Here is a 22,699-nt window from a genome sequence, read left to right as displayed (position 1 = left end):
TTGCATCACCATTAGCATATACAAACACCCGCCCCCAGTCCTAAGCAACCACTAGTCTACTTTCTGTCTCTATGGATTTGCCCATTCAAGACCATTTCATGTAAATGGAATCACAATATGTGCTATTTTGTGTCTGCCTTCTTTCACTTAGCATATTGTTTTCAAGGTTCATCCAAGTTTAGCATATGTTAGTATCTGAGACTATTCCATTTTATATATTCCTCAAAATAAAACAAAACAAAAAAACACACACACAGTATGAAACTCTACTATTATAATAAAAGGTTAGCAAATTCTCTATTTTGAAATGGAATTAAGTGACAAATTTTTATTTAAATGACATGTATAGCATATCTTGGGGTGTTATGATTTTTAAATGGTAATTTCTTTAGTTTCATCTATGTTTTTCAAAATTTCTATTCCAAACAGGTATTACTTTAATTAGAAAAAAAACACACAAAAACATGTTTTCAAGCAGGGGAATAAGAACCCAGAAGATATCTGTATAAAAGGCATATAACCAAATTTCTATATAAAAGTTGTTTTCCTGCCAAAACCGGTTTGGCTCAGTGGATAGAGCGTCGGCCTGCGGACTGAAAGGTCCCGGGTTCGATTCCGGTCAAGGGCATGTACCTGGGTTGCGGGAACATCCCCCGTGGGAGATGTGCAGGAGGCAGCTGGTCGATGTTTCTCTCCCATCAATGTTTCTAACTATCTATCTCTCTCCCTTCCTCTCTGTAAAAAATCAATAAAATATATTAAAAAATAAAAAAAGAAGTTGTTTTCCTATTTTAGGTAGAAGTGAAAATCTTTTGGGGGCTATACCTATGTACCCAAAATACAATGGACAGTTGCTGACTTAGACCAGGACCCTACAGCTGAGTTCACACCTGGCTTACATACTGCAGTGAGAATCCACAGTAATCACACCCACCGAAGAGCAGCGAACTCGATCCCACTGCAGTACACACATCCTCAAGGGCAGCTCTAAAACAAACCCACTTACTATAAATCTCTTATTTTCCTACTTCTTTAAATCAAATATGCTTATTTAAAGAAAGAGCTTTTAAATGACTGATAGTCAGAAAAGCACATCTAATTATAGTTATAGATTTATAAAACATCTGAGAGAGTGGGTCTTGACATCTAAATAGGACAACAAAAGGGGGTTAAGTTTCTTGGTCTTAGCTGATTTCCCATAAGGAAGGTTAGAACGTCAGGCAGTAATCTACAAATACAAAAAGGCCCTTCACGGTCTGAACAACCCGGAAGGAATTCTCAAAACTTGGTGACCCACATGCTCTTCACGTTCCCCCCTCATCTCTGGCCATACATCCTCACCTGCCAGTAAGATCTGGCCGAGTCTTTTATAGTTTGTAGCACAAAGATAAACAAAATAAAAGCATAGAGAAGATGCTTTTTCAAACCACAGATGCTGTCCTGACAACCGTTCTCTGGTGAGAATAACTTAACTGAGAGCAGCTGGTCATCTTTCTTACTAAAACACTCACGTGGGACACACTATGAACAAAACAATCTGTTTCTAGGTACATTAGTTCCTTCTAAGCAAACTACACATTTTACTTGCTTTGTTTGAAAAAAGAAGGGTATGTCATTTACATAAAGTTTCTCATTACCTCTTCTCTCTAGTGCTGCTATCTGGGCTCAGTTAAGCTCTTTCTTCACCTCCAAGTCTTTGAAGCAGGGGAACCACCTTTCAGGCCTGGATGTGCAAGACCTGCAGCCTCAGCAGTTTTCTCCCCACAGCAATGAGGGTGAGCACACTTCCCTCTCAGGGCCGTGAAGGTTTATGGGGGATACATATACGAGCCTAGTATGCTGCCTGGCACACAGGTACATGACATTTCAGTAGCTCCCTTCCCTTTCTCTATCCATCGTGCATAGCTCATGCTAGTATGTTACATGCTGTTAACAGATGTTTATTTTTAAGGGTAAAATCCATAATCAAGATCATTCTAAAGTTGCTCACATTTTGTGCACTAGCTCGTTCTCATGAGTTTAAAGTATAAAATGCTTCAAGATTTCTCTAAGATTTTAAAGTGACAACACTAACTAGCTAACTGGTTGTAAATGAGGTGGCATGTTCTAGCTGATTCTCCCTACTGCCACCAATGAACCCACAAAAACAACACTGGATGTTAGAGCACTTGAACTCCAAATGAGGAGTGCGTGCACTATCTCTATTAAGGGAGAAGATAAATGATATCCCACACTTTAAACTGCTGCAACTTTCTAATAAGCAGGGCCGTTTCAGCTGGAGAGGAGACGGGGAGCTGGGCAGTGGTGTTACCTTCAATATTCTGGTGGTCTAGAAAAGGCGCTGGTCCCCATATTCTAACGGTGCCATCGTCTGAGGCGCTGGCCATCATGGATGGGATCTGTGGGTTCCAGCTCACACAGTTGACTGTACGTGTGTGCCCTGTCAGCTCCGCAATGGGCAGTTCACTACGTTTGTGCCAGATGTAAACCTTGTGATCTGAATAAACAGTAATTCAGAGGACAGTTATGAAGTAGTCATGCATTAACAAAACCGGCCTCATCACACACACAGAACACATGGCTGGACTATCAGAACTTAAAAAAAAAAAATAACATTAACAGTTTAACAAATTACCTGATGAAAAGCCACTTTAACAAAATATAGACACATTAATGTAGGTTAGAGATGATAAATTCTATGGAAATGTGGTGCCAGAAAAGCAATGTATCCAAATTCAAAGTAGCAATAATAAGGATAACAGCTCAATCTTGACTGCTTACAGTTTACTAGGCACATGTTATTATTTTTTGAATTTGCATATATTATTTCATCTTCACCACCATGTGAGGTGGGTACTATGCCCATGGTTAACAGCCAGTAAATGGTGAAGCTGGGACTGCCATCCACGAGGCCCTCTCAGTTGCTTACCAGTGAGTCTAGACAACTGTCCCATATCTGCATCATCATATGGCTTTGCAGTCGGCTATTTATCACCCCATGAAATGACCATAAAAACCCAACCCCCCACAACTTTGTTACTTTGTGATAAAACCCTTAAAAAACAAAACACCCAACCAAATAATACAGAACAGTGGTTTAGAGTGCGGGCTCTGTGGTCAGATGACTCCTTCACACCCTCCCTCCATCACTAGCTTAGCTGTGTAACTTTGGGCACGATGCCCACTCTTTGCAACGCTTCCTCTGAATATGGGGATTCACACTTCCTCACTGTGTTCTGAGGACAGGTAAGTTTGCATATGAAAAGGTGTTTTAAACAGTCTAGCACACAGTAAACATCATGTGTTACCATAAGAGTTAACACATGTAGCTGGTGGTTCTTAAACAGAATCCCAGGGTAAATCAGAGAAGTGTTCAACCTGAAGATCTACTGGTCAATGTGGGAACTTCCAGGGGGTGTGCTGCCAAACGAGGAAGTGTCCGAGTTGTGAAAGGTGTGAACTGGTAAAGAAATATGCCCTGGTTTCAAAACTTGTAAGAAAAGATGAAAAGCTGGGACTGTATCTGAACTTTTGGTGTGTGTGTGTTTATGTGAAGCAAAGGCTAAGACAGTCATTGAAGAACTGCATTTGTCTTTCCTAGAAAGTACTTGTTCAGTAATTTTCGAAAATATTTTTTTTCTTGCATAAAATGCAAATAGCAAAATAAAGAAAAGAGAGAGATTAGTTGTTTCTTCTTGAACTGAAGAAGTCAACAAAAGAGAAACATTACAGGCTTGAAAAGTGTGGATGCAACCAAAATCTGCTACATTTGGAGGAAAATGCTTTTATGAACACATATCCAAGGAGGGTATTTCCCAAAGAGGCAGCCTCAAGTAGTCAGGTCAGAAGGACAACTCTGCAATCAAGCCCTGCTTGCCGCCCCGATCTAGGAACCCAGACCTTACGCAAAGGTACACAATCAGTAGTTCTATATGTTGCCAGCACAGTGAAAGGGCTGGAGGAAAGGCATACTTTTTTGGGGGAAAGGTTTTCTAACTGCTCTATTTGATATTGGCATTCACATACTTGTGAATTTGGAAGGTCTTTGGAATATATTCCTTATAAATAAATGACAAATGAATTACTGTGGTCACCTTCAGAGATAATACACTCACTATATCCACATGCTTTCAAAATAAACGTTTCATGTTTAGCCCTACACAGAATATAATGTGTAACTACATTATTCATCAGATTTAGTTCTGAAAAGATTAGCATGACTAGGGATATTAAAGCACTTCTAGAGAACGTATTATTTTTAAGAGCTACCGGGGATTGTGAGGAATAATTAAGAGGGGAAAACCCACCAGAAGCATGATTGAAGAGAGCACAGGGGAAAAGATCTTAGAGTAGGAGAGGCTAAAAGGCAAGTAGGAGGTTGTATTTAGACCACATCCAAACAGAAACCAGCAGAGAATCAGGGGAGCATAACATTGAACTAACAGGTAAAAAAGATTTTTTGACTGGAGAGAAGTAAACTCTCAACTGTCACCTAACGAATCACTCTTCTCTCCTCTAAATGCTGTCTGTCACCGACCTGGGGGGCGGGAGGCGGGTGGAGAATAAATTCATATACTTCATGTTCAAGTCTGAATTCCTAAATGTCTGCTTTTGTCCCAATCCTTACACAGACCTTATACACACAGGAAACACTCACGGATCACATGTGATCCTCTTATTTATGGAGATGAGCTTTTTGGCAAGATCGGGACACTAAAGATCTTATGTAAAAAAATGGTACGTTCCCAAAAGTATTTAGCAACATGATCCAGTTCCTTGGAGTTTCTTGTAAAAGCAGATTCACAGTATTTTAAAAAGTGATGTAAATAATTTGCTGTCGTAGTACTTAGAACAGTATAGTAAGTCCCCAAGAAAAATGCGTTAAATGAAAAATTGCTATATTATGTTTCTTTTTCCTTTACCTTAAAAAGTACACTAATTTTTAATACTGCCTTACTTATCTGTGCTTACATGTTTTAAATAATTTATATATTTAAGTGAGACTGACTACTTTAGGCACATGCTTGCCTGAAATACTAGTGCTGTTAGACTGGAGCATAAATTTATTCAAAAAGGTGGTAGAGACAATTCTGTAATTTCAGCCTTTCTGAGACCATATGAATGATCAAACTAAATTACTCTCTTAGGCCATTAAAGAAATGCCATATATCTACCTATAGTCAATTCTGTGCAAGTTCAGGTAAAACATCAAATTAACCTTGACTTTTTATATACTAACCTCTGATAAAAAACATTAGTCTCATGAAAAAAACAAGTCAACATATGAAAGGTTTAACTAAATCTTGACTTCATACATGCACCAAACATCTCCACATGGTCAGAACAGGCACTATTGATTTCTTTTTTCTTTCTTTTTTAAAAAATATATTTTATTGATTTTTCACAGAGAGGAAGGGAGAGGGACAGAGAGTCCGAAACATCGATGAGAGAGAAACATCGATCAGCTGCCTCCTGCACACTCCCCACCGGGCATGTGCCCACAACCAAGGTACATGCCCCCGACTGGAATCGAACCCGGGACCCGAGTCCGCAGGCCAACGCTCTATCCACTGAGCCAAACTGGTCAGGGCAACACTATTGATTTCTGATAAGACTCAAGTCATTCCAAAAAAGGAGAAATTAACAGTGTGCTGGATAAATAACTCCTACAACTTTAAATTTAACATCTGAACTTGCTTGGAGACATGCCCACCTTCACATATTGAAAAAGTTACAGAACTTTAAACCCACCAATACGTGTGAAAGGATAGTGACACAAATGATTTACCTTCACTGCCACTAGCGATGAAGTCTTCATTATGGCCTCCAAAACATGAATGAATTGTATAAAACCCTTGTGTAACACCTTGATACTTTCTTACTAAAACTCTGTCTTGCAAGTCCCATAAATGAACTCCCTGTAGACAAAAGAGAATATAGGTATTTATTTACACCAACTCAAAAAAGAGTTTTAGAAAATCATCTGTGAATATCCCTTTCCCTAATGGAACATTTTCATTTTCTATTTATGTAAAATGCCAATGTTCTGAGAAATTTAGAGTTGATTCTATGCACTTAGGATCAAACACATGCAGTATAATTTAATAAGTGGTATAAATATTTCTGTTTATATTTATAATAAAAATCACAATTAAAATTAGAACTAAGATAAATTTTTTTGAGAATCATATTAACTAACTTACCTGAGTTGCTACATTTAACAAAGCTAATCGGCCATTCTTTGAAATAGTAAAAGACATAATGGGATGATCTTCTTGTACTCTGTAACCAGAAAACAATTTGTCAAAAGCAACATACTAGGAATCAAGGCATTCAAATTATTAAAATGTAAAATGTTCTAGTTTAAATATCACACGTTTGTCTGTAGTCATTATTTACAAGAAATATAATTTGAGTTAAGGATTACTCAGCATCATCTGACCATCAATCCAAATCACCACAGAATTAACTAACACCAAATCCATAAAAACTCTTCTGAAGAGCAAGTTCAACTACACATTTAAAAAAATATATTTTTATTGATTTCAGAGAGGAAGGGAGAGGGAGAGAGAGAGAGAAACATCAATGAGAGAGAACCATCGATTGGCTGCCTCCTGCACCCCCCGCACTGGGGACCAAGCCCCCCAACCCAGGCATGCGCCCCTGACCAGAATTGAACCCAGGACTCTTCAGTCTGCAGGCCGACGTTCTATCCACTGAGCCAAACTGGCCAGCGCTCAACTACACATTTTAATATAAACCAATTAATTGTTATTCAATGAATACAAAAAATAGTTACATGTTCCTATCTGTAAGGTCCTCGAAGTTATATCCTCGAATTCGCTGGTGTGTATCTGATGCCAGAACAGTCTTCCCGTCACTCAAGCACCAAAGGCATTGCACTCTCACACCTTCCCAAGAGTCAAGGAGATTGCCATCTAAATCCTGAGCAGGAGAAAATGACAATGACCTTGGTCATTAAAAATAAACAACCACCACTCAGAAAGCAAACAAAGAAACAAAGCAATTCCTTATTTTTCTGTATTAAGATTGTCTATTAAATGTTTTTAATCATGAAAATCTGAACACAAGTCAAATTTCATTACACTGAAACCAAAGCGGGAGGGGGCGAGCATCTCTGCCCATCTGTCCTCCCTTCAAACACCCTGCACACAGATCAACACAAAGAAAGAACGAACTCCTAGGCTCCAAGTAATGTCTCACCTTTAGAAAACAATTCAAACATTCCTTTAAAATTCATTATACCGGGGTCTGTCCTATCATATTCAGAAGTTGAGACATGAAAAGATTACCAACACTGTAATTACAGTTACAAAACTTAGAAATATGTTACGTCATTTTTTAAAATTATGTCACCAAATTTGTAACGTGCTCTAAAGATCAAGATTTTTGAATATTAAAAGTGCTAAGAGGCACTTCACAGATTCGGGAACTACCACTCTACCAAGTAAAGTTTCCTAAAGGTTTAGACACAAATTTAGTAAAACAAATTTTAAACATTTTACTAAACTCATGGTCTACACTTTGCATGAACACTTAAAACAGTTAAAACAAGGTCTTCATATAGTATATTTTAATTTTTAAAAATACATTTTTAGTGATTTTTAGAGAGGAAAGGAGAGGGAAAGAGAAACATCAATGAGAGAGAATCATTGACTGGCTGCCTCCTGCATGCCCCCCAATGGGAATCGAGCCCGTAATCCAGGCATGTGCCCTGAGAATTGAACGGGCAACCTCCTGGTGCATGGGATGACACTCAACCAACTGAGCAACACTGGCCAGGCCATATATTATCTATGTACATAAATGCCTAAGTGACTGAATGACCCGGTCACTATGACATGCACTGACCACCAGGGGGCAGACACTCAACACAGGAGCTGACCCCACCCCCAGGGCAAGAATGAGCAGGAATGGCAGGCAGGAGCGGCAGGCGGCAGACTGCCGGTTTCAACCGCCCGATCCCCGCAGGCCACACCAAGGGACCCCACTGGTGCAAGAATCTGTGCACTGGGCTTCTAATATTTTATAAAAATCAAGTGAATTCTTTCTTCAAACAGAACTAAATTTGCTTTCAAACAAGCAGACATCTGAAAGGGGAAACTAAATACTCACACACTGATAGAACTGCCCACGCTGACCTCCAGTGACAAAGCGTTTCCCATCTGGATTCCAAGCCACACTTGTTAAACTGTCTTCATGTGATTGGCTCATTTTTGTCCTTAGCTCTCCCGTCTACAAAGAAATAAAACTGTGAATAAGACCTTCAAGATACTCCTGTAAAGGGAAAGTGTACAGAAAAAAAAAAAAGAATACTAACTGGGATATCTGGTTAGTTTTCTTAAATTGGCCTTATGAAAAATACTTATAGCACTTACAAGAGAAATTAAAGACTTGAAGAAAAATCCAGGAGTTGAACAATGCCTGGCACCAGTGACCCAAAGAATAGCTATGATGAGATAAACTCCAATAAAATTCCCATCTGAAATCAATTACATGCACAGATTAAAACATGGAATCTTTCCCAAGTAAGATGAAAAGTCTAACACTATACACCTACTCCTTCTGAGTTTCCACGACTTCTCAGGCCACATTTTATTTTAAATATTCCTCAGAAACATTACTAATAGGTAGAAAAACTATGTCCTTTAGGCCAAGGGTGTTAAATTTCATATTCAAAATGCTCAAAATGTAGTAGGGAAATGGGAAAGGAGAAATGAAAATTATTTTTCTGACATGTAACTTTATTTCAACTAAAAGTAACAGAAAAGAGAGAGGAATTTCTGTACTATTTAGCAATAGCCATTCTAAAGCATTCCCAACTAATAAGCAAGGCTATTTAGTGGTTACAACCTTCAGATATCCTCCTGTTATTTTTTCTAAGTTATTCAACTTAGAAGGTAGACACATACCATTTAATCTAGTCTTGATTCCATTTTGTTCATGGATTAGAAACAGGATCTGAGAGAGAATAGCTGCCCTTGGTATAATTAAAAGTACATGGGCATAACTTTCCTGTGAGAAATGGGTAATCAAAAGTAAAAAAAAAAAAAAAAAAAAAAAGAGTGAAAACAAAGTGTATGATCAGGAAATGGGGGCACAAAAATAGAAAACCAGATGTCTCCCTTACACTGAAAAAAATATTCAGCAATCTTAAATCCTTCCACCATATTGTTAACTGCTCTCATCTACTTATTTTTGGGTTGGCTGATATAAACGGTTAAAATAGAAGTTTAGAAGCACAAATACACATGCAAGAGCTAAACCCTCGGCATTTTCTATCCAGGAATATGTTAATACACTAAGTTCTGAAATGGCTTTTTCTTCTATTATGTTCAGGATAGTGAGTATATGAGGCTATTAATTTGGAACCTACCTAAAAACGTAACGGAATAGTTTGAAAACTGACTAAAAAGACCACCCTTTTAGAACAAGTATGTAAAGTCATGCACAGTAAAACAGTTAAGCTAAGAATAGTTTAACTGTCCAGAAATTAAAAAACTGATTCAAAGGAAGACTACACAGGTACTATAAGTTAAGTCTCTATTACAGGATTATGAAATACAATACTGGTTTGATAAAAATGGCATAAAAACACTTTGGGAATGATTTGGGATTTTAAATTATGAAGTGAGTATTAGATAGCAGAGAACTATAGTTAATGTTCTTCGATAAGATAATGGCACTGGATTATATAGGAGAATGTTAATTTTTTTTTTTGGAGATACGTGCTCAGTATTTAGGTGTAAAATATATCTAATTTACCTTGACATGTTGTGAATATGAATACATGTGTAATGTGTATGTGTGCATATCTGTATGTATGTATGTAAGTACACACACAAATGTCTACAACCACTGAATCTAGAATGGTGGGCACATGGGTAATTATTGGGCTCTTCTTTCAACTTGTCTTAATGTTTGGAAATTTCTTTAATAAAAAGCTGGTGTTGAAATTTCAGTAAATGACTGAGCAGTAAGAAAATTTTACTGATATAATAGCAGGATTAAAATTATGGCACATCATCTTTAGGTACATCTTAGTACTCAGTTTGTCCTCTATTTTTATTTGAGTCATTTCCATGCAGCTTAATCTTCACTGTCTTGGTAAAAATCAACTTACTTATAAAGTTCCCCAGACTCAAAATCCATTCCTAGAAATTTAAACTTTTATACTCAAATCATAGCCTAGGAGTTAAAAAACAAAAACAAAAAACAAACAAAAAATCACCTAATCAGCGTAGCAAAGGAAGTTTTTAATAAAAAAAAATTAAAAATCCTAACTATAAGTTTTCCAAAGCATAAAATGTAGGTAATGGAGCGAACGTAATGCTGAGTTTATCTAAAACGGGCCCTGGATAAAGTTCATGTTTTCATTTAGGAAGAGAACAGTAATAAAGCCCTAAATAGTAAGTACTGAAAACATCATTTAAGTTTACTAAACTAAATAAAAAAATTAAAAATAGGTAGGGAGATGGTGGATTGCCATTAGAATAGAAAATCTGATTCAATGCTGATGTCTTCACACTTGAAAGGTAAGTTTTGTGTACAGTGATGAAAACTATGAAATCTAAAATCTTTTTGGAGATAAAAAGTACCATAGTAAATAGCAAGAATTCTACACTACAGCATTCTTGAAAATACTTATTGACCATTCTTCCAAAAAATGCTATTGTACTTAGCGTAATATTTAAATCTGTAAAATTTCTGGACCCTTGGGCTCCATTTGAAGAATTTCCTTTTGTAAGAGGCACATTACGGTAATTTTGGTTGAATGGCTCTGTTCCATGTAATGAATGTGCAGTAGGACTATGCTTTACTTAAAGGCTACACCACGGATGGAACTTGCTCACTTGTACATTCCAAAGCCAAAGCTCAGAGCAGTCATCTGGGCCACAAGCAACAAGATAGTTGTCATCTGGACTCCATGCAATATAAGAAACGCCATAAGCATGTCCTTCTAATGTTTTAAGCAGTTTTAACAGGTGTGTGTCCTAGGAGGAAAAACAGACAGCTTAGTTAACTTCCATCCTTAAAGTACTGTTTCATGGGCATGAGAATTTATATAGCTACAAAGATATACTTTGATAATATAATCTGAGGAAGTGCACAATTTCACCCCAACTGAAGCTCTGACAAGCTTGCTTCAGAAACACCTGTTCATGCTGCAGCATCTTTTAAGCATCTGCTTTTCACAAGACATTGGCGCTAGATGGAAACATAAAGATGACACAGACAATGTCCTTGGGGGCTTTCAAGGAAACGAAAAACAGGTAGGAGTAGGAAGTGCTACCTCTTACTTATTTTTTAAAACAGCTTTATTGAGATATAACATATACTAAAATTCATCACCCCCAAAAAGAAACTAATATTCATTAGCCGTCATTCACCATTCCTCTTCCCTTGGCAACTGCACGTTCTCTATGGATTTGCCTATTCTGAGCATTTGATGCAAATGGATCATACAACATGCGGTCTTCTATAATTGGCTTCTTTAACTTGGCATGGTTGTAGAATGTATCAGTGTCTTATTTTTTTAAATTGTCGAATGACATTCCACTTTATGGATGTACCATACTTCGTTTATTCACTCATCAGTTGATGAACATTGGAATTGTTTCTACTTTTTGACTATTATGAATAATGCTGCTACCACTATGTGTGAGTTTTTGTACAGACCTATGTTTTTACTTCTCTTGGGCAGCTTATCTAGGAGTGGAATTCCAATATTACACACAACTCCATGATTAATATTCTGAGGAACTGCCAACCTGTTTTCCAAATGTCTACTATTATTTTACATTCCCACCAGCAGAGCTACCACTTTGGTGGTAATCAATATTAGCACTGTTCACAAACAGTATCTCATTTAATCCTCATAACTCTGAAAGGTAAGTATTCTCCTCCCCCTCCATTTAGAGAGGGTTGAACTTGCCTCTGTTTACAAGTAGGGATACGAACCTGGATAGCCTGACTCTAAACAACTTGATACTCTTGAGCTGTGCAGGATGAATTGTAGAGAGCAAACATGGAAGTGGCAAGGGACAAGCATGACATCTTTATTTGAGGGTAAGGGCTTAAATTTTATCCTGTGAGTGAAAAGCCACTATGACTTTTTAGGTGTGGAGTACATAGATGATATTTGGCTTTAGGAAGAGAACTCACACAACAATGCAGAAGACGAATCAGAATGAAGGGCCACAGGATAAGGACGCCCTTAACAAGCCAATGCAACAGCCAGAGTGAAGACAAGAAATGAGGTCCTAAATGAACACAGTTGGGACTGAAAGAGCCCGATCAAATTATTCTCGGGACATAAAATTGATAGAACAGAACGAGATAGGAAATGCTCAAAGACAACCTCCCAATTTCTGTCTTAGGAGATACTGATGGATATGGACAGGAAATAAGAGGTAGGAATTTAACCAGAGGTGGGAAAAGGCAGTAAGTTTCAGACTTTGGTCTAAAGTTGAAAAAAAAAAAAGAGGATACTAATACTATATTCTCACAAGAACAGTCTCTCTATACTAATCTACCCAAAGCAAAAATACCATGTTCATGGAATCCACTTACTTTTGCTTAGGTTTTGACAGGGGGAATGGGCAAGACTATTGTTTTTAGGGGCAAAGGTAAGAAAACCCGCTAAAAAAAACTAGGCAGTGGGATCACAGCAATTCAATCTTAAGGTTCTCTAAGTTTTTTTTTTTTTTTTTTAAGCCATTAAAAACACGTACACAAAAAGATCAATTTTCTCACAAGTTTTTCAAATAGTATTTGTCATAACAAAATACCATCATACCAAACTAAACCCATAACATCTCAGATCAGAATGTAAGCATTAACTCTACATTTCCCAACTAATCTGGCCACAAAAGCCCTTCACACTTAACATCTATTAACATTCTGTACAACCAGAACTCGGACAAAAGCACTCTGGAAAGCACTGGCAAGGAAGTCTAAATTCCTTAGCGAAGTATACAAGCGCCTTCTTCATCTGGCTGCTCCTGAATCCATTAACCTCACTTACTAGTCTACGAAATCTCTTCCCCGGAACTGCCCAAATGCTCTGCCATGTTTTCTTTCATTCAAGGGCCAGTGGTAACTAGCTTTGCCTAAGTAATTATTTACTTCTTCTTCACCTGAGACTTACATGTCTTACTTTCCAAACAAACGTGGCTCATACACGCTGCTGCGAGAAGAAAGCGTAATAAAGCACAGTTTTATATTGTTGCTCTTTTCAGACATCTGAGAATAACTGCTGAATGAACATACAACTCTTAAGAGTAGTTTCAAAGACCATGGTTGGATCCCAAACTATTTTCCTACCCTTACTTCCCACTCTATGCCTTACGCATGCTATTCTCTTATTTGGGGGTGAGGAAAAGTCCCCCTCTTTCTAGAATGGCCTGTTCCTGTCTCCTCCTGTGTTTGCACAGCAAGGCTCACAGGAGGTGCTCTACCTGGGAAGCTCGTGTGCTCTCATAAAACGTGATGTATATTGTGTGATACTTATTTCAGTGTTAATTTCCTTTCCTAAACTCTAGATCCCTGAGATCTCCAAGGAGTCAATCAGGAATAGAAGCGGGGATCCTTGCACATAAATGAGAGGAAAAGCACATCGTTATTTTTATGAACCATGGGCTAAAATTCCGTATTTCCTTCAATCTTGAATGTAGGTAATTAACAAGGTACAGTGTTAGTTATTATATTAGGCAGCATATTAGGCATATTAGTACACTGTTAATAAAAATCTCAAATATTTTCACATCATTACAGTTGTTGCAGAAATATCAAAATACTATTTATGCTCACTACTTCAAAATTTTGGTAGTTATTAGGTCTGCTGTTACAATTTGTTATTCAATATATTAATAAACAAGCAATGTATTATTATACTGTATCTGTACCATTTTGATAACTATGTTTCACTATAATTGGGTTTCCTTAGTAATTAATATGTAATATAAACTTGGGCTTCCTATGTGTTTTGGTTTATGTATTTAAAAGCATTGTTCTGCAGAGGGGCTCACGGGGTCATCAGAATGACAGAGGAGTACAAAAAGGAAAGAACACCTGCTTCAAGGCAAAGACTAGCTCTTATTTACTTTCCTCATTCATAGTATATTACAGATACACAAGAATTGACTTGATGTATGTCCTCAAATTTGAATCTCTTATGTTAAAAATACTTCCTTCTATGGATCCTTTTCTCTATTTTTTCAACATCGGAGTCCAAAATCTTTATCCTGGGCTAATATATTCTAATTCTAAATTTTTAAAAAAAGATCATTCACTTTATGATTTTAGGTGAAGGACTGCTAACCAAATACATTTCCTTAACCTATCTGGAGCCATGAACGTCTTTGGTTGCTTGATAAATGTCCAAGTGGCTGAAAGAAATGGAAATACTTATTTCAACAAATCTGTAGGTCACCTGGTTACACACAACGACAAATCGGATTTTAGAGAGAAGTTAGAATTTTAAATCCAGAATACAATACTGTTCATATGTATCACTGGGAATAAAAAGGGATGTGTGTGTGTGTGTGTAACAGAAGTTCCACAAATTACACGAAACAATGAAAGATTTCAAAAGGCAAAATGGTAGTAAGTCTTTTCTAACTTGTGAGAGAAGGGCATTATATTAATCCATATATCAAGTATTAACTAAGATAAAAATGACACTAAGAGCAGGTCTGGAATAAAAACATTCCTGGATTTGAGTCTAACTCTTCCATTTACTAGCTGTGAGAGCCTGGGCATTTAGCTTGTATATCAGTTTTCTCATTTAAAGAAAGGATGTTTGTATCTCAGAGAGTTACTCAGAGGAGTAAATTAAACAATGCACACACAGACTTAGTACAATCACTCGCACATCACACTCAACAATTTTGATAATTTTTATACCCATAATCTAGACAACACAGAAAGAGGTAAGACATGACAGAGATGACAAAAGCGGTTCTTGCAAAATACTATTTGTATGTCATACTTTAAACATGTGTACTCAATTAGACTTAAAACGATCTCTCTTTGCAATCTAAACATCCATACTAGAGTACATACCGGATCAACTTGCCATATGATAACTGTTGTATCTTTTGATCCTGTTGCTAGTTTAGTGCCATCGTTAGAGAATTTACAGAACCACACTTCATTACAATGCTCCGTAAGGATCTGCTGAGTATAACATGGGAACTGCCTCCTAAAACAAAGAAGTCCACAAATAATTATTCTTTCAAAATCGATTAATCATAATGACAAAGATTAAACAACTGATAAAACTTCTTTGGAGATCAAAAACTTTAAAAATAAGATATGAATGCATTTGTAAATCTTAACAATCAAGTTTACAGTGATCTGTCAAAAAAGGCAGTATTATACATTAGTCAAGGCAATCTTAGGGGAAATCAGTAACCCAAAACCTGGTTCAATTTACAATTTATTATTATTTTTTTTCTTTTTATTTATTTATTTATTTATTTATTTATTTATTTATTTATTTTTTTTATTGCTTAAAGCATTACAAAGGGTATTACATATGTGTCCTTTTTTCCCCCCCACCCTTGACAAGCCCCTGCCCTCCCTTACCCCCCAGTGTCTTATGTCCATTAGTTATGGTTATATGGTACAATTTATTATTTTTAAGAGACATCTAAAATCAGAGTAGCAAAATATTTTTAGAAAGGACTGATGCACAATCAAAATTATAGGGCACAGAGCTAAACCCCAAGGACAGATGAAGTCAGCGGAACAAATATAATGACAAAAACCCGATTAAAGCCGGACAGACCTAAGATAAAAGTAATACAATAAAGCAGACCAGAGTAACCCCAAACTCCCCTATGCGCTCATTCTGATGCATCAGCAAATTAAAAACACACCTGGGAAGCTGTTGAATATTCTGCTGAAATGCTCCCAAGATTCTCACCCACAGGAAAAAGATAAAACCCCTCAAAACAAAGACCTGCTGTGGGTTTGCTCTATAGCAGCAGTCACCAACTGGTGGTCCGCGAGGTGCTCCACAGCACACCCATGCCCCTTCCTGGGCATGAACTTTTTACTTCCTCCTAAAATCTAAGGGTTCCCCAAGGCTTGCAGTCAGGGGAGCAGTGGGCAGTGGTAGCTCATCCAGGGCAAATCCCTTGGTCCTGCCTCCAAGGCCCCCTTTTCTCTGACTTCCCAGTGAGCTAACAACAGCCCGGCCTTGGCTCCCTTCTTTCCTACGTTTCTCGGGAGCCAAAGCAGAGCACTGCCTCGGCTCTCCTGTTGTTTCTTCTACCCTAAGTCCTTCCTTTGTTTCACTGTCCCCCGCTCTAACAAACACCCTCTCAAAATAAATAAATAAGAATTACAGGGCACACATCATCCAATCTATTGACAATCAGTTACATTTGAATGTCACTAAAATGGTAAACTGTCACTATTTTATTGTTACTTAATCTTTTAAAAGACTAATAGCCCCCTGTTTATTAAAAGACTAATTTTGGATGTATAGAAGTGATAGTGTACCTATATATTCAAATAAATTTAAGATTTAAGACGGTGTTAAAAATATCAGTACCTTCCCAAATAAAACTGAACAAAATTTAGCATTTCAATCAAACTGAACCTTAGCACTTTAAGTTTCTTTAAAATATTACATAATACTTTACTTAAAAATTAGTATTTGTAAAGCAATCTGTGGAGACATCCTTCCATTGATTGCTGCTGAAAAAAACCCACCAAGTCATTGAAAAACAACAACACAACCCTATTCTTTCCCGGTCAAATTTAACAAAAAATACGTATACTTTAACTGTGAAAAACGTAAATAATGTACAATCTAATCAAAACTTTTAAGGGCTGATTAGGATATTTTAAAAAGTTATAATTTAGCCCCAGCCAGTTTGGCTCAGTGGACAGAGCGTCAGTCTGCGGACCAAAGGGTCCCGGGTTTGATTCTGGTCAAGGTACATACCTTGGTTGCAGACTCCTCCCCAACCCTGGCCCTAGTCGGGACTCACACAGGAGGCAACCAATCGATGTCTCTCTCTCACACCGATGTTTCTCTCTGTCTTTCCCTCTCTTTTCCACTCTCTCCAAAAGATCAATGGAAAAATATCCTTGGGTGAGGATTAAAAAATAAAAGTTATAATTTACTTTATCATAATCAATTTTCTATTCTCCAGAGAGAAGAGCTGGTATTTCATTTCAATGCTAAGATTTAGCTTGTGAAAATATAGTTTCTGGTTTCAATGCTAAAATATAGTTTCTAAAAAGGAGTAAAGGAGATAATAAGAAACATCGACTTTTCTTTTGAAGACCAAATATCTTCTATCATTTACTTTCAAAGGTATCGGTATAGAAGTTAAAACACTTAGGAAAAATGTAGGTCACACTCTCATAGATTTCAGTTTCCAAACAGGAACGCAATCTCTTAACCTGCTGACACCTTTGAATCATAAAGTCTGCCATAAATACCTTTCAGTGTATTCCACCAACAATGAACTCAAGAACCAAAAAAAGATTTGGGTTCACAACTGCCTTAATTTTCACATTGGTCTCAAATTCCCTAAAGGAGCTATGAAATAAGAAACCATATAGCCTTTGAATCTATTATCTCTTCCGACCTCTATTCAATTTAAATGAAAGACTTACCAAGTCAAAGAATCATCTTAAAGAGTAAAAAGGGATAAAGGAAAAGGACCTTTATTTTCTTTTAGAACATTTAAGACATGCACCAAGTAATTACCTAGTACTTTAAGATAAATAACACTTGAAATTTAAAAACAGTAGCACAAATAAATTATTATTTTTTATTGCAACTAGGGAGAATGAGGTGAGAACTCACCTACATGTGAAAGTAGCTTATGCATACCTAAAAAATTATCGTAAATCACAGTGCATATGTGTAAGTTTGAGAGTTATTCCGAAGTTCCTCAGTTTTCCAAAGCCCTCACACTTATGTATTTCTGTCCTTCCTAGTCATGCTCCTTCCAGGAGTTCTTCGATGTTGTCGGCAGAAGAAACTGACCACACGTACTGCCGCTGTTCCTATTTGGTCCCCCAGACCCAAATCATTTCCTTCCTGGAGTTTGAAAGATTTCACAATTTGGTTTTTTTCTTTTCAGTATCTTAAAAATTAAAAGCTATGTTTTCATTTTGGAGTTTACTAAAATAGTAGGGACAGTTATATTCAAAATACTCCTAACATCAAAAGTGAAGCCTGAATTTTTACAAGTTAAACAATGTATATAGGTAGCTATAAAAACAAAACCCACACCAGGGAGTTAATATTGTTAGTCTAACCATTTTTAGCAGAACTTTCATTAGGAAAAAGTATTTTGGGGCAGGAAATAATTTGGGCCAAAGTTAAAATAGCCATAACGTCCAGAAAAAGAGCCACTAAGAGATCTCTGGCATCCAAGGACACCAAGCACTTGGACCCTGGCATCCTTACACAATATTCCTTACAAGTCCTTACAAAAACGGCCAGATAAAGAAAATGACCAGCCACAGTTTTCCAGCTTCAGGTCTCCAGGGTGGCTTACTGAACATAAACATATACAGATTTTTCGTACTTTTCAACTTCAGTAGTTCTAGCTTTACTTATGAACAGATGCTAAAACAGACATGAATTGTTTTATAGCTACAGGATAAAACTAAAAAAGGAAACATCTTACTAAAGTTCAAATTGAGCTTGTAAAATGTTAGCCTACTTCAGAATTTAAGTTTTCCTCTTACCTGCTACAAACATGATCTATAAGCAGAGACACAGAATCTAGATTATTATCAAGTTTGGTATTGTGATATAGGCACCGATCCCTCTGTAGTTCCACCGCCTGCCGCAGGAGAGTCTGTAAACGCCGTGGGGGAAGCATCACTGATGGTGGTAAATACGCTTTAAATAGAAGATATTTTTAAAAAGAGAAAATTAAAAAACAAAACAAAACAGGATAAACTTTTACATAAGACAGTTACTTATCTTCTGCTGCACTTGCCCCCACCCTAATAATACTGTTCTTAAATAGAGCAGTTCTGGGTTATGAAACATGAACTGTATGAATATTTATTTGTCTCTAGATGTGTTGCCACTAGAATGGAAGATACTTGAACAGAAGGGCTTTAATATGTGGATCTTCTAAACAACAAACAAAAAAATCAATAAAAAAGAAAAAGGCTGCCTGGCAGGTGTGGCTCAGTGGTTGATAGTCGACCTATTAACCAGGAGGTCATGGTTCAATTCCTGGTCAGGGCACATGCCCTGATTATAGGCTCAATCCCCAATAGGGGGTGTGCAGGAGGCAGCTGATCAATGATTCTCATCATCAATGTTTCTATTGCTCTTTCCCTCTCCATTCCTCTCTGAAATCAATATAAATACTAAAAAAAATAAGTTAAAAAAAAAAGAAAAAGGCGGTAACAATGAAAACAAAATTAAAGCTGATGTGTGAGAGGGAGACTATGCATCACTAGAAGTGTAAGAAAAATCTCCAGTTAACAAAGAACAAGTCAAAATCCTAGAACAAGCCAAATTCTAGTTGCTTCTAATGCCAATGAAAATTCAAGGAATAACTGGTGTCTTGATACTGATACCGATCCATTCTGATCCTTTAATGTCTTACACCTCTCAGTCCCATTGTTTTCTGATTCTCAGAATCTCTGCTCTCAGATCAACATGAAATATAAAGAATAACATGACTTAAGCACAGAGGGAAAGGTCTTTTATATAAAGATGTGGCAAAATGAAACTCCTACCCTAAATTGGAAGCCACAGAACATAGTTGAGGGGAGGGTAAGACAATTTACAGAAGAAATCTGGGCCCTATTATTGAAAAGACAATATTTACAACACTCATGGTTTACATATATTTTTGCCTAACCACAGCACTTTTCCCACAGACAAAATCTTACGGGGAGCATCGTTACATAAAACAAATAAAAGGGGAACTGCCTGGGACCAGCACCCTCACTGCCTGTGAAGGGTAGCTTCTTAGACTCCATGGTTTACAGGGTCTCTTGATGGACTTCCCCACCACCTTTCCCTAAATAACCACTCAGTAAGAGTGTGTCTAGACACAAGCCCTTCTAATTGGCTCACAATAGCGATTTCTCATCTAAGAACAAATAGAGACACAAAAAATTAAGACTCTTACTTTGAAGTTTGTCCAACAGTTTCGAGCGGGAAGCTGTTCCTTTGCCTTCCCATTCTGCTTTTGCACGTAGGTCTTCTGCATGGCTACACATCAGATACCTAAAAACACGACAGGGAAAGAACCAAATAGCAAGTCCTTTTCTCTGGATTAAAAAGAATTGAAAAATACTGATTCTACTCAAGATAGCTAGTTCTTACTAAGAAACACTTATCAAGAATAAACTTCTGGAGTGGACCCAATTCATTAATACAACCTGGCATCTGGATATAATTAAAAAAATGTAACATAACAGAAGTAGCTAAATACATGTAATTGTTATATTATCTATGAACATATTCTTATATATAGTGTAATCGTTATCTATATATAGCTCTTATTGTGTGCCAGCCTCTGTTCTAAGCACTCAACATCTATTATTACTTCATTTAATGCTCATAACCATTCTATATGAAGTATGCCCTATTATTCTAGTTTTATAAATGAGGACTTGAAGACAAAGAGTTTAAGTCACTGACTTAGGGTAAAGTTAAGAGGCAAAGTAGGAATATGAATCCAGACACTCTAGCTGTAGAATTTGCTCCTAACCACCATGCTAACTTAACAGCTTTCACTAGTAATACAAAACAAAACCTTAAAAGTTATATTAAGTTAATTAAACAAAACAACATACCTTTAAGAGATTATCATAAACGTCACTCAAGAAATGGTATAATTGGACAACCATCCTTGTGTCATCCTGTGAAAGGTACTGCGATCCCAAAGCAGGAAATTTGGGAACTGCTTTCTTACTATCTGTGCCGAAGGAGGCATAAACGCTAAAGTTCATGGACTCTGGAGAATACATGAGGGCCCCCTGCTGGAAGTGTGACCCTGACCTGGTTCTGGCTCTTCTCAGAAGAACGGGCTTTAAAAGTAAAAGAAGTGAAGGCATTATTCAAACATGGAGATTAGACCTGGCAAGTAACTCTCCTGCTATTTTTTGTCTGTTCTCAGACAAATCTGTTCTTCTCACTTGTAAAGAAGGTATGAAACAAGGCAGTAAGGATTAAGTGAGATGGAGTATGAGCATATGAGGTACTCGGTCCACTTCCTGGTATACACGTAGAGCTTAATAAATGATAATATAAGTACCAGAAACCTCTCAGTTAACCCGAGTATCACCTCCTCCTTTTCTTAACTGCATAAAGCATATTGCACTTAGCCTGTAAATCAATTAATAGCCTTTCACCCAACAACAGAACTACTTGTTCTCTTGCTATTTAGTATATAGAGCCTTAGCTGATAAGAACTTAATTTTAAAAAAATAGTATGAGTAGTTAGATTTAAGCTGAATACTGCAAAAATTTGGTTTCTAAAATAACCTTTTGGGAGTAAAGTTTATTATCAATAATTCTGAGAAAATAATTTACTTTTCAAATTTTGCAAAAATAACCTACAATGGTTTCTGCGCCCTTTTGAAAATATGACACCTTAAGGTTTCAAAGGAAGTCACATGTCTAACTGAAAACACTGGACTGAGTTCTGATGTCAGTTCCACATCTTGTCACCTCTAGGCCATTTACTTATGATAGTCCTGGGACAAACTTGATGAAGCTCCCTGCAGAATAAGACCGCTGTGATTAAAGTGTATGCACTACTGCCAGAGCAGAAAAGAAAGCCCACCATGTGAATGCCACTTAGGTGACACAGAAATCAGACACCTCTGAAAGAGGTAATCCGCATAGAGTAATGTGTCAGCTACAATACTGAAATATCCACCAGAACTGACTATTTCAAGATGTAGTGGTGGGTCAAGACCAATGATTTTAGAATCAGTCAAACCAGGCTGTGAATCTTGGCTGACACTTGCCTTATCTCGGGCTGCTTGCTTCGCCCGTTCGTTTCCATACCTGCAAAAACCCTAACATGAACCCTGTACATCTTAGGGCCTATCTTTTTGTATATATTTGAAAACTCATTATGTGTCAGATATTGCTCTAGATCAGGGGTGGGGAACCCTTTTTCTGCCCAGGGCCATTTGGATATTTATAACATCATTTGCTTAATATAAATTTATGTTGCGATGAAAAAAGCTCCTAGATTCATTGAATTTCGAGTCCCACCTGCAGTTGCATGGCCAGACCAAATGATTTCACCGGCCTTATATGGCTTGAGGGCCGGACATTCCCCACCCTGTTCTAGATGCAAGGGGCCCTATCATATAGTGAAAAATGCTATAAAGAACAACAAATTAAAAACAGAGTGATGTGACAGAGAATGCCTGGTGGGTGGTCTCAGGAGTGGATATTTGGGTTGGGACCTGAGCCAACTATGCAGAGACTAGGGGAAGAGCATTTAAGATACAGGGAATAGGCAGTAAATGCCTTCACGTTAGTGTCACTACAATAATGAACAAGGGAAAAGATGGAGGGAAAGGATCAGGGCCCTTGTGGGCCTGAGCAGTGCTTGCGTTTTAAGCTAGAAAGCCAGGGGACAGTTTTAAGAAAGGAGAGAAATGGTTAATGCATGGTTTTGCTTATGTGTTTCTAAGGCTGCTGTGC

At 37.3% G+C, this 22,699-nt stretch overlaps 1 protein-coding gene across 2 annotated transcripts in view; it reads right to left on the bottom strand.

Moving 5' to 3' along the window:
• WDR26 (WD repeat domain 26) overlaps positions 1–22,699 on the bottom strand; it is a 37,819-nt gene that overhangs the window by 5,278 nt on the left and 9,842 nt on the right. For both annotated transcript variants that reach the window (XM_070401470.1, XM_070401471.1), the window contains exons 5-13: positions 20,160–20,257; positions 18,748–18,904; positions 15,088–15,226; positions 10,875–11,015; positions 8,137–8,256; positions 6,800–6,945; positions 6,204–6,282; positions 5,789–5,918; positions 2,312–2,497 (exon numbers count right to left, since the gene is read on the bottom strand). In XM_070401470.1, the coding sequence (XP_070257571.1) occupies positions 2,312–2,497; positions 5,789–5,918; positions 6,204–6,282; positions 6,800–6,945; positions 8,137–8,256; positions 10,875–11,015; positions 15,088–15,226; positions 18,748–18,904; positions 20,160–20,257 (1,196 nt within the window). The remainder of the gene's footprint in view (positions 1–2,311; positions 2,498–5,788; positions 5,919–6,203; positions 6,283–6,799; positions 6,946–8,136; positions 8,257–10,874; positions 11,016–15,087; positions 15,227–18,747; positions 18,905–20,159; positions 20,258–22,699) is intronic.

The sequence above is a fragment of the Myotis yumanensis genome, unplaced genomic scaffold (assembly GCF_028538775.1).
Source record: "Myotis yumanensis isolate MYYU_CA2020_CCGP unplaced genomic scaffold, mMyoYum1.0.hap1 SCAF_22, whole genome shotgun sequence".
Taxonomy (NCBI): Eukaryota; Metazoa; Chordata; class Mammalia; order Chiroptera; family Vespertilionidae; genus Myotis; species Myotis yumanensis.
This window is presented reverse-complemented; position numbering and strand designations above follow the sequence as displayed.